Source organism: Larus michahellis, chromosome 8 (genome assembly GCF_964199755.1).
Source record: "Larus michahellis chromosome 8, bLarMic1.1, whole genome shotgun sequence".
NCBI classification, from domain to species: domain Eukaryota; kingdom Metazoa; phylum Chordata; class Aves; order Charadriiformes; family Laridae; genus Larus; species Larus michahellis.
Window position 1 is genome coordinate 49,964,046 of NC_133903.1, and position 13,404 is coordinate 49,977,449.

The 13,404-nt window shown below is 39.7% G+C and overlaps 1 protein-coding gene across 2 annotated transcripts in view; it reads right to left on the reverse strand.

Annotated features, from left to right (window-relative positions):
- The window catches only part of FAF1 (Fas associated factor 1), a 175,551-nt gene that overhangs the window by 18,602 nt on the left and 143,545 nt on the right, over nucleotides 1-13,404 (reverse strand). For both annotated transcript variants that reach the window (XM_074598544.1, XM_074598545.1), the window contains 3 exons: nucleotides 12,242-12,330; nucleotides 1,770-1,850; nucleotides 1,285-1,362 (listed from right to left, as the gene is read on the reverse strand). In XM_074598544.1, the coding sequence (XP_074454645.1) occupies nucleotides 1,285-1,362; nucleotides 1,770-1,850; nucleotides 12,242-12,330 (248 nt within the window). The remainder of the gene's footprint in view (nucleotides 1-1,284; nucleotides 1,363-1,769; nucleotides 1,851-12,241; nucleotides 12,331-13,404) is intronic.

Here is a 13,404-nt window from a genome sequence, read left to right on the forward strand (position 1 = left end):
TGATATTTAATATAAATGAATAAATATTTGTAATATTTATATTTAATATAATAGTAGAAACATACTCAGGAAACAGACATTCAATAGGGATGCTGATATAGCTTTATATTCGTCAGCAACTTGCTCACCGAATCTCATATGCCTAGAAGTCAAAGGAAACCCCCGATCAACTCTGATTTCAGTCAAGACATTTATATGTGAATATCACTTTTACTTTGAAAATGTTATTCAAGGGTTTCACAAAGTCCTTTTGAAGTATCAGCTGTGTTTCACAGCAGTTCTGTGAAGAAACTTGGAAGAAACACTGGAAATATTTTAATGACTAGTCTATTTTACCTATCCTTTGAAATGTGGTGGGACTTCAGGGGAAGAAACGTGGCTGTACCCCAGCCTTTTACCATATTTTGTACTCGCCAGGAGGTGAAAAAGAGGAAGTTGCTAATATAAATAAATTCACGTATATGATGCTTTATGTAAATACGTGCACAGACACACAGCTGAGACAGGAGCTACCCTAGATCCTGAAAGAAGCTCCAGGAGCATCTCTGACAGGTACTCGGGCCCTCATGATCTACAAAATTGAGAGAATCTACAAAATAACAGAGTTTGAGGAACAGTGCTCTTCACAGAACACAGTTTCTGTTTTCTTACAGAGACCTAGACATAAAGTGTTCTTTTAAGCACAATTTTTATTCCAAGGAAGAGCCTGTAGAAGACTGTTTCGAAATTTAAAAATGTACCATTGGAAATTTTTTTTCTTCTGATGCTGCCTTTTTTTTTTTTTTTTTTTTTTTTTTTTTTTTTTTTTTTTTTTTTTTTTTTTTTTTTTTTAGGTGTTTTGTCTCTCAAATTAATTTTGACAATTTGTTTGATCAGAATTGCAGGTAGGCTTTGTGCCACTTCCTGGAAGAAATGAAAGGGCTCCACAGTATTATTTTTTTAAAAGGAGTGCCGGCAGAAACAAAGTTAGGGGTTACCAAAGATTCCACCGTTTATGGAGCTCGTTTCATGGATGTCCTACCTAATATCTGGCTGTAATCCAGACCCAGATGATGTAATTGTGACCCGGATGATAGAACAGAAAAGCTATTAAACAGTGGCTGAAAATGGTTTAGCTGCACTATATGTTATACATACGGTAAGAAATTAATTAAAAAAAATACACAAGTTGATGTTCACATAAAAAGTATACTTTGATTTAAAGTTGCAACGTGTGTTGAATGAAAGTTGCAATGTCAATAAGCTTCAGGAATCCAAAAAGTTGTCAAAGGTAAAATATCCCACCTCACGTTCTTCCTCCTGTTCTTTCCGAATCTGTTCCAAGCGAAACTGCTCTGCCATTTCTCTCTCTTGCGCTTCCCTCTAATAAACACAAACAACAATCACACATGTGTCACCCCACTTTGCACAGCTGCGCTTCATGACACGCATTAGCTCTATAAAAGCAAAGAAACTTCTCAACTTTTATGTGGAAATTAATGTAAGAAATAGGATATTTATTAAGTGATCTTTTCCTGTCATTCCTTTCCCAAGTCCTATTATTAAGTGGGGCCAGGACTGCTTTCACAAAAAGATGTGGTCAAGTCTACTCCCAGTGACAGTATCTGGTGCCATTTTATAACCACTGAGGACAATTACGGCTCCTCCAGCAACCATCTCATCTTAAAAGCAGAGCTGAAGCCGGGCAGTCCTCTGCACCAGGGACATTTCATCAACTGTGGGGAGATTCCCGTCCCGACATCCACATGATCACTTCGCCCTGCACACACCTTTGCTCGGTCAGCCTCCAGCGATATGCGGTACGCTTCATCCTGCTCTCTTTTCACATTTTCTCTGGCTTCACGTTCATCCTAAAGAAGAAAAGAAAACGAAAAATATCAGCAAATTGGACCAACATGACATATGTCTTTATGTTCACCAGCACTCTTTAACCCCAGTGACTTCAAAATATTTAACTGCCTTACTCCTCTAACTACTGCTAGGATAAATGAGTTCAGAAATGCCTCAAGGGAAACCTTGGCTTTAAAAATCATGATTTACCTAAAGCCATGTTTCATTTGCCATGTTATGGATTGGCGTGTCCAAGCCATGGCCTGACGGCTGGATCTGGCACCAAGGCTCTTTGCCCTGACATCTTTACGATGGCCGTGGCCAGCACAGACTGCGGGAGGGGGTGGTGGGAGGGCTACATACGGGCTGGTGCTGAGGAGGGTCTTGCAGGGATCTCACTCCTGCAGCCGACAATTTGGACGGTCTTGTAACAGGGAAGGACAGAGCGAGGTTTAAAGGATAAGGCTGGATTTTAATTTGCTCTCCGCTCAGACTGACAGCGGGCAATGGCTTGTCCTGAGACAGGCGGCCTGCTCCCAGGTCCTTCCTTGGTAAAAAAAGCCCTCAGCAGCATCCATCCGGTCATGACTATCAAACATCATCCAGAGACCCCAATTCATGTTGTGTTGAATATTAGACAAAGATGGGAAAGTAGCACCATTCTAAAGTGCCAAAAATGTACAGATGCAGGCAGACAGGACACATGAGGTTAGCATGCCAACTTCAAGCCAGCAAACCTCGCAAAGTATCTTATTAATTATCACAGCATAAAAAAATAAATGAGGTTTTACTAAAAATATTCAAACGACAAAACGAGACGTCATTCCACCATCATTCCATACGGTGGAAGATCAAGATGCGGATATCCCTGAAAGCTGGGATAACTGCACCGGGGTGATGTCTGATAAAGCAAAGTGTACAATCAATAGCTTCATACTCTGCCTCTGGAGCCAGAGACAGCGGCTGCTCCCCTGCGCTCACTCCTCTTACATCCCATAATCCCCCCAGAGCCCTGCAGAAGCTGCACTGCTCCCTACAAAAATCAATAAGATTTGGCCGTGAGACTGCTGGCGGGCTCAGCGCGGTCACCTGTAGTCACCAGTAACACACAGCACTCGCACTGGGGTAATCTGTCCCCTGTATTTCATAGAAATTAAAGTCTACTTCCTAATGTTTTTTGAAGAATTATGTTAATTTTTTCATTCACCTGCAAGGTTTATTTCACATAATGGCATCGTTTTGCCAAGTGATCAATTCTCTCCCCAAATCTTCACCACTTGGCAAAAACTCAATCTAAATGGGAGGAGCACACATTAGCTGTTACTACCATGTCATGCAAACATGCCAAGATGTTCCTCAAACAAAACTCTAATGGTGGTTAACTCTAGTGGTTAAAAAGCTCTAAAGTAGCATGCGACCACAAGAGGAAAGGACAAATCGCAGGAAAAGGTATACAACCTCCAGTTGGAAAGTAACAAGATCTTTTTAGAGGAAACTCTTCTTCCTTACAGAAACAGGACCCAAGATAAGTCTACAATCAGTGTGTCCTAAATTTCATTCACAGAAGACAGAGAAACCATCACTTTGTTCAGCAGAGCTAAGACATGAGTAGAAGTAATTCTTGCAAAATGTGAAAAGGACAATAACCACTGAATAACCCATTCCCTTCCTGGCTTCTCTGGACATTAGTAAGTTTTTATGTGCTATGTTCATGGGATACCTACAAAAATTAACTCAAACCTGACAGCAGAAACTACCCTACATTAACATTCCATTTCTGAGAAGAAGGGATGTGGAAATAAATAAAGAGCTCCACTTTTTATGTTATCCAAAAATGAGGAAAGCTTCTTGAATACACAGAAGTTTTCCCAACTCTTCTCACAGATGGAGTGTAACAGTAAAGGAAAGAGATTTGTACTATCTGTACTGAGACTTTCCATAAGCACACCACAAATTTAAATCTCAAAATGGTGAGAACCATCACTATCTTCTCGAACCAACCTACTAAAAGAATGTGACTTCAGGCAATCTGCAAGAGAACACGCATTTAAAAAAAAACAACGTTCAGAATTGTTTCAGAGAGAACCTATTTAACTTTCACGTTTTGCAACTTCATATATCACACGCTAAACTGAATTTCAAATGTCACACAAGTCCAGTAATGCCCAAGAGAAAACTGAAAGCTCAGATGCAACTATTGCAACTACAGGCTATTTCCTTCATCAAAGATAGCTAACAATTAACATATAGTCACTTTAGCTTACAAAAAAAACCCCCCAAAACAACCCAAACAAATGCAAACCAAAAGCAACCCTCAAAAAGTAAAAAATATAAAAATTATAAAAATTACTAAAAACTCACTCCAAAAATACATACTAATCAGAGTTATAAGAAATTGACTACTAGATTTTATTTTGCATTTTACAAACTGTCTAGAAAACTCAATGAAGTTATTAAAAGTTACTGGTTATGAGCACAGGATTCATTTACCTACAGGGAGCTTTACTATACAAGTTTTTGAATTGGTTTAATTTATATAATCTGGATGACAACTGCAAAAAATACTGACACTATAGATTCTATCACAAGAATCTAAACATGAATTCCAGGCGTTTAAAAAAAAAAAAAAAAGATTTCTTTCCTCCCTATTCATCACAGTTATCATCATCCTAAAAGTGGATTATGAAAAAGATGTCAGGAATGTGAAGCATTACTACGCATGACTGCCCGGTCCTCACAGAAATATGTGAGCCACATCTAAAAGGAAATGACCGTGCCACTGAGCTTTACACCGCATTGAAACAATACCGTTCTTACTGAAACAGACCTTCAAACCGAATCTGGAATCCAGATTTCTTTATGTAAGAAGCAGATGAAATCCTCTGAAATGTCTCTCCTGTGTTTTGTTAATGCTGCTCACGCTCTACAGGACCCACCTCCTCTGCGGAGGTTATGGCAAAATTACAGTACTCTCCGGTTCAGAGTTACACCTTAGACAAATTTTAAACATGACATACTGCAGCTCTTGTAATGCAGGCTGTTATTTTAGTAATCTCTTCCTCCAGAGAAACCATACGGAGTACGAGGATGACTCAAGTTTACCAAAAGCAACAAAAGAAGATTCATAATTGTGACAGAAAAAGCAGAAGAAAATATTTTGCAGAGAATCTTTCATTGCCCTAACAAGAATACATGAAGAAAAAGGGAACAGTTAGACCTCTAACAATTGATAAAAAAAATTGCCATAAGTATTATCCATTAATAAAACGTGAAGTAGCTGACAACTTTATTGTTAAACCCTACATAAATTGCAGCATCGCCTGGAACATCAGCAAATGCATCTCCACAATACTTTTGCAATGAAGGTCAAACTGCCACCTTCCTTTTTCAAGAAAGCAAGGTGTGAACAGGAAACGTCTTATCCCAGGTCACTTAAAAAGCCTCCATCAGAACCGGGGTTTACACTCAGCATTTCTGGATTCCACAGCAGCGACCCAAGGCTGGTGCGAATGCGAAGCATCCACATCCCAGGGGGTTTGGGCACCAGATGAGGAGACAACTCTCCTTTGCTCCTTAAAGGGAAAAAGTCACAGATCTCTGCTCCCTCATTTTGACAATACAACGATTCATTCAATGGGAAATTGATATTTAAAAACAAAAAAATTACATTTATCCACAGAAGATATTCTTCAGCTATGAATTTTCTTTGCTATCATGCATATTGCAAAGTCATAACAAAAATAGTAAACGCTTATATTCATGAGACAGTTACAATGAACCAGATAAAACCCCCAGAGCTACAAAACTAAGAAAAACTTACAGATAAGGATAAGAAGAAATTTAGGATACTCTCTCCAATAATTATTCCCTAAACTGTTTCTTCAAGTCACCCCTGCAGCACCTAATAGCAGGCATTTTCAGATGCGGGATGATGAAAAAAGGAGATTCCTGATTGCATTTAGGACAGCAATGCTCCCTTTTCCGGCAGATTACACAGGGAAAAAAATACACAATACATTCGGCTTTTTGGATGGGTTATTCTGATGGAAAAGTCACCGTTGGCCCTTCTGGGCTTTTTATTTATTTATTTATTTGCTGTTGTTGTTTCCGTTGATTTAATGATTTAACCCCAGGAATCAGCTTTGCACCTGGTTTGTCTCAGGGAGACGTGTTATACTTTATTCCCCATTGGCCTTTGGGATCAGTTTTACTGTGAAGTAAAGCCAGATGAGAGGGACCTTGAGAAGATAACCATGGCCAGAAGATACTTCTCAGAGCATCAGTGAGTAAATGGCTGTTACAAGAAAGAAAGAAAGAAAGAAAAAAAGAGTGTATTTACAAATGCTGAATGCTTATCTGAAAGACAGTTCATTTCACTGAACCACTCCTGAAATTAAAATCTGCAAGTGCTTAAGGCTATCCATGGGAGCGTTAAAGAGAAACACCCCTTTGTCCAAACAAACCGGTGCGAGAAAGGCATTAATTTGACTGACTAAGATGACAGACTTGCACATTGTATAACTTAAACATACATGATGGGGAATATATAGAAGAAAAAAGTGTACACAGAACGCGTTGGGCATACGAGAACGATGAAGACAAAGCAAATGAGAGTTTCGGCGGTGGCAGAACCGCAGGTGGGGAAGCAGAACAACGCAGAACCTGCCTCTTCTATACTGAAGGCTGAAAGCCCAGTTCCAGATATTGATTTTTGGGAATTACCTGAAGTGAGAAAAAGAAAACAAAACCCAAAGCCTTCCAGAAGCAGCCCTGCAGTGACTTTCCATGGGAAATCAGCCCGCCAGCCAGTCCTGCTACAACACCTGCCCACCTGGGCTGTGCAGCAGGGAAAGCTGCACTTCACTAAGGCAAACTAAGCGAATATTCACTGCGTGGAGCCATCAACGCGTACAGCCGAAAAGCCACATGAACGAAAGATATTGTCGTTTTTATCTTCTTTCTTTCTTTCCTCTGTCGTTACCTTGCATTTTGTCAAAGTTCAAAATACGCCGTAAACTCTCGAAGGCGGCACTGGCATCTGCTGGTGTGTCAGTGCAGTGAAGTGCACAATGGGAAACCCATCGTTTGGGGTCCTATCATATTACACATACAAAATTGGAAAAGTTAATCAAATAAATTTTGATTACTGTAGTTTAATTAGTTATAACTAGTAATCATTAGTAGATGTGCTAATTGGATTTTTTTGAGGGGTTAAATCACAATCTTCGTTAGATGACTGTCAGCACCAGAATGCTTTTGTGCTTTGCAATTTAATGAATTTCATGTATTTATTCTCCTAACCTCCTGTTGTGCAAATACTATATACCATGATACACATGACAGTGTTAGATGGAACACAGATTATCAAAGCTGCTCAGATGCCTAATTTCTACCGATTTTAACGTGAGCTCCAGTGCCTAAACAGAAATCGCAGAGGTCTCCTACACGGCAGATGGAAGCACTTGGGCCATCCTCTAACTGGAGAGCACAACTGCAGGTGAGGAGGGGAGAAAAGCGACCCATCTGAAGGAGGAAAAGACAAACAGACCACAGATCAGGAGAATATGCACCAGGACCGATCCTCTTTAGCTTTCTTTGTGGCTGTGAGATATAACTTTGGAAGAAGAAAGAGAAAAGGTGTCGGAAGCTAAAACCATTAAATTATATATAAAAAAAAAAAAAAGAAAAAAGAAGGAAACCTCTTACACATTTGTCATCAGGGAGGCAGAAGAGGAGGAAGACAGGGTGATACCAGGCTTCTTACTGCAAAGTTATGAAAATAACACTTGGCCAGTAAAGGCCCAGCTAATACAAGAGAGTGCTGGGACGGACACGCAAGCACACTTCTACAAAGAGCTGTGGCACGGAAAAGAAGGTGAATTTGTGTTGCTAGTTTGGAGTTTTTATTTTCTTTTACATATTTTTTTTAATCCCGCTCCAGATGTTGGTCAGGAAGGAGCTACGTTTTCCTCACACTGTCGCAGTATCTAGGAAGAAGAGATGTCACCTGAGATCAGAGAGCAAAGATGGTGACTCTGCAGGTCTACATTCTCCTACAGCTCATCTGCAGAGTCTCTTTAAAACAGCTTTTCCAGTTTAAAAATTCTTAAGTATCTCTCTTTTACATGTAAGAAAACAGTGTGTCAGCAGACATAGTTTAAAGTGAATTGAAGGTTTTAAAAACCTTCTTGTTTTTACAAATACCAATTGAAGCAACTGTGGGTATTACAATTCCACCTTGAGGTCTAATCCGAGAGCAGGAGCGCTAGTGTTGCGTAACGACAAAAATAAACACGACGAGAGACCTACTGTTACTTAAATGTGGACAAGTTGGACCAGCTGTGTAACAGTCAATGCTTCTACAGTAATAAATGTTGACAGCAAAAATAAAAAGAATGCATTACTGAGACATCATCAAATGAGCCCTGTCATTACATGGAAACTCCACCCTGTATAAGCTTGTCAAAAACTGTTACTGTAATCCTTTGAGAAGCCTCCTCCTCGGGCAATAGAGAAAAAATGCTTAGGATCGGCCCAGAACAGGTGTGCTGCGCTGTAATGCCAGGATTTAATCACGGATCTCTTCACATTAATCTCACAAAGGAACTAACTCGGATCTATTTGGGCCCATCACGCCACGCCGAGATGATTATTTAACTATCCAATTAAAGTAAACAAGCTAACAGGGTGTTTAAAAATGGACATTCCAGGGCGTACAATATTTTACAATTATTGTTTTCCTAAGTCTGGCACCAGGCACTGACACTTAAGAGGAACTGATACTAGGTGCTCATTTCAAAGTCAGTCCCCGAAAAATCTCAGTTCACACCTTGATGAACACGGGCCGGTTGTCCCAGCTCCGAGATACCCTCTTTCGCTCGCGGGACGAACTCCCCAGTGGCGTTTATTTCCTCTTTGCACAACTCCCCAGTCCCACTGCCTGAACAGCAGCTGAGGCATGAACCTCTGCAGTGTGGGCCAGAGGAGCAGGTGTGGTTAGAAAAGGAAAACGTGTCCATTAGGTGTATGAAATCATTAGTGTAGCCTCAGAGCAATTCTGCATGGACAGCCTGAGGCTGGACTTCAGACCCTCGACCCGAGTGCACTGGCAAGGGTAGGGACAGTATCCTGGCCAACGGGCCCTGCTGCTGTTGATGCCATCGAACCCACCATTTAATTACCCATTGGCTACTTCTAATCAGAAGCGCCACGTGAGCACAACATCAGTACGCTGCTGATCGTACTTTATTATTTGTGGCTTGTTACTATGGCAATTTAAATCGCAAATTTATAAAAACAGGCAGCACGACAGCTAGACCATGCATCTACAATGGCTTGTCAACAGCATGGTCCCAAAAGAGGCAGGAAGTTTCCCAAATATCATCTGGTCAACACAGCTGACAGGTGACAAGCAGCAGGGCCAGTGGTTCACGGTTGACTCAGAAGCCTTGGAGGGGCAGGGCAAAGAATGGGACAGCAGATCGATCTCCCTTTCAGAAAGCTTGGGAGAGAAAATGGTTGCCTAAATTACACACCACCATACGTCCAGACAGGTATGTTGGGTTACTATGAGTACACATAGGCATCTCAATTTTTGTAAGGTTTTGGAGATTACGTAAGAAGAAGCTTAATCAAACACAATACACAAATCTAAAAATTAAATCCAATTGCTGGTTAAATGCCAGTATTTTAGCCCTTGACATTGCAGAAATACGCCCCAAATTTGCCTGATTAAAGATTTATGAGGCTACACCAGTAAATTTTACTAATACATGGACACAAAAGCACAGGATTTAACTATACTATTTAACTATTTAACCATACTATTACCACCAGCTAATGAAGTGACTCACTTTGCTCAGGTGAGACAAGCCGGTGACACTGTTGTGAGCATCCTGCCTGCACCATCAGCTGATGATGGGTGACAGGGAGCTGACGGTACAGGGATGCCTGAACAGCTACAGCCAGCGTCACGGGGAACACCTGTACCATGAGCTGGCAGTGGTAATAGTCACCCTGCACTGAAATAACCATCAGAGGGCACTGCAAAACATGCTCTGCTGAACGGAATCATGCAATAGCTGTGTTGGAAGCTTTCATGTGCATGCGAGTTAAAAATCCAAACTGGAGAAGTTCAGCTGCATACACCAACTCATTAGCGATTTCATGGTGTTATTTACAGGCGTATCCAGTTGTATTTGTCCCTCACACACACTTCTGTTTACAGCAAAGCTGTATAGATGACTCCTCTTTTTTAAAACACAAAAGAGTTTTCTGCTTATCTTCTTGTGGTTTTACAATGATTTATTGTTGCTATTAAGAAAACAGTAACGGAAACCGGACTCTGTATCCTGTTTGCTATTGTAATATTTGGGGAAAAATGGCACCAACTGCAGTAAGATCTTAAAAAAAGAAAAGGTGTTGATGTTTGAACACTTGAAGTTGTCAAGTACAAGACTTACAAGAAAGCTACATGTTATGCAGCAAACCACAAAAAGACAATATTATTTTTTTCCAAGCTAAAGCCCTCCATTGGGTACAGACTGCTTGTCAAATACTCCCTCTCTGGAATAATAATTTCATAAAGCGAGGTTATTTTTTTATTTTTAAACTTCCTGCTTCAAAGGCGAAAGCGTGTGAGATCACCTTTTTGGTGTGCTTGTAACAAGTGGAGCCAAGGTATAAGTAAATATCCTATTTGTGTGTAGAACCCATAGCATCTGGAAACCTGCCCCCAAAGTTTATGAAATTTTCCATTAGTTTTCTGAATGTCAAAGCGTCTTAGAAAAAAACTCCCATTGGGGAAGAAATGTCAGTGGTGCTCTCAAGTGACAGAAAACCAAAAGGAAATACGAGAAAAAACTACAGAAGACTTGGACAAAGGTAGATTTTAGAGGAATGTATAAAAATTAATTTTCCATTCTCCCTACGCAATTAGAGTAAGCAGAGCACCTCGCATAAGAAGTCAGGAGTCATCCATGCCACCGCTGTAGGGACATACATTAGTGGACTGTCACTGCTCTTGGCCACTCAGGGAAGGACCCACAGCAGCTCCAGGTGCAGAAGCCACTTCCCAGTTCATGGCCTCAAGGCCACTAAGTCTTCTCTGTCTTTAAGCTTTGTCTCCCTTACACCCAGATTTTTCTCAGCTGTAAAGCCACCTGGTTTCATCCTCCTAGGATGGGTCTATCTCTGTCTCACCTGCCCGCCACCACCTTCTTTCCTAAATACTGATCTCCCCCACTCTGGACAACTGTTCTGGTCTCCTGTTCTCTATTCCACTCCTATTTCTGGTTCTTTCTCCTATCCTTTATCTGCTCTTATCTCCCTGCCTTTATATGCTTTTCTTTCCTTGTGTTTCCTTCCTTTCTATCAGCTTTTATAGTTTCCAGTTCTGAACCTTTCTTGGAACTCATCTGTGATGTGAATTTTACCTTCTTATTAAAGCATTAAACCCCCCCTCCCCATACCCGACATATTCCTCTTAAAATGCAATAAAAAATTCAATTATATTGTGCCTTGGATTTTTGTTGTAATCCTCATATTAAAATTTGTGTTCAGTATTAACAAAACTAAAGTCAATTTCTTTACCAATGAATTACAGGTAGCATAAATAAAGAAGAAAAAAATGAACCACAGATATTGTGCAGATACCGTGCCTTCGTATTATTACAACCATAATCAGTAAATCTCGTACTAATGAGATACAAGATTTAAATGTGAAAAATGTGTTTAGTGAATTATTGTCAATCAATGTCTATACAACAGGATAAGAATAATCTTGAATGGCAACACACCTATTATTATAAATTCCTTACTAAGTACTTCATTACTTCAAAATGTCACTCTCAATTTATAGAGTAACAGATAAACATCTCTCAACTGTATACCTCACTGTGTCTACTTCTCTGTAATTGAAACAGCGGTTTCGAAAAGTCTTGTCATCACTTACCCATTCTGCGTTGTTCTGAATGGTGATTCAGTACTGGCGTAGTTCTGGTTAAGGCTCCTTGTCAATCCCCTTTTAAATGTACATGTTTAAGACATATCAACCTATTTTTGTTTTCTACCTATGACTTGAAGCTGGTCATTGGGAAAAAATCCGATTGTCGTTTCCTTGTATGAGTATATTAAGCTCTATAATACCACTGTAAACGTAACCAGTTACTCATGACTAATATTCAGAAAAAGGAAACAAACTGAAAATGACAGTTAACCAATTAGGAGGAGTTTTTTTGAGACACCCAAATAAATACACAAAGGAGACTTAGAACTTTTAATCTCTGATGACGGAAGGGACGCTAAAACTCATCATACCTGACTTCACTGGCTAAAGAAACATCTGGTTAATTTTGCACGCCCAGTGATTTGTGGAAGCCAGTAGGTATCCACAGTAACTTCCAACGCTCACCTCATCCTTTATGTCTTCCTGCTGCTGGGCACTGAAGATCTCCATCGCAGCCATCAGCCTCATCATTAGCTCATCCACTGTTGTGTTACCTAGCAACAAAGGAAGATAGCTGAACTTCATATCATTAAAGTTATTAAACAAAAAAAGAAGTCATTTTAGAATTAATCCATAAGAAATAGCCAGACTTTAAAAAGAAAAAGACAGAGTAGAAAATGCAAATATCTCAACACAATGCTTTTAGTTTGCCTTTTAATTGAAAATCCAAAATTGATTTCACAAACAAATGTTGATCATAGGCTAAAATTTTAGGTCGTTCAAATCCGAACAATTGCTTTTGTGCTTGCATGGAATTTCTTTTAATCACTGAGGTTAGAGGAAAGGTTTATAACCTTTCCTATGTCTGGAGTTCCCTGACATGAAATTGATTTTACAGTTTTAGAATTCCCAGGTAAAATCAGGGAGACTGAGGCAATTGCTTAGTCGGGTAACAAAAGGTAGGATGTTGGCGGCAGCACTGAAGTGGATTTGTTAAAAAAAAATGTAAAAATCCCAGAATACAGTGATCAAAAGGATGTATGCGCACACGCATTTTTATTCAGGTATAACTAGTAGTAAAACTTCCAAGTATTATAATATATTCTCTTCAGTGTATTTACTTCTGATAAAATCTGTAAAGCTAATAATAGCAGAAAAGTAAGTCGTCTGTGCATATATCAAGAAATACAGCACGTGCATAGGAAGAGAGACACCTCCTCACATTTTTCTACCAATGTGCCTCCAGTCTTCAGGAAGACTAAAAGATTTGTTTAATTTCCTACCAAGATGCACTGTCTTTGTTTTCTCTGCTTAAACTCAAGACTTAGACTACCCATTAGAGCCACTTGTCATAGTAGTTAAAAGGTCTTAGACCGTGAGAATTGGTCTAAAACTAGAAACTCTTAACATCTGCCAACGTAAACAGTCTTTGGACATTGGCAGAACGATACTAACAAAAGCTAGCTTTATATTGGTGATGTTGGTCAAAATTTTAAAAGAAGTAAACTAACCAGAAGCCACAGTACCACTAAAGAAAACAAAACTGCCCCCATAGTTTCCAAACCCAGGAAAAAATAAAAATTGAAAGCAAACTTAGACAGTCTGCATTTCAATAAACGCCACTGGGA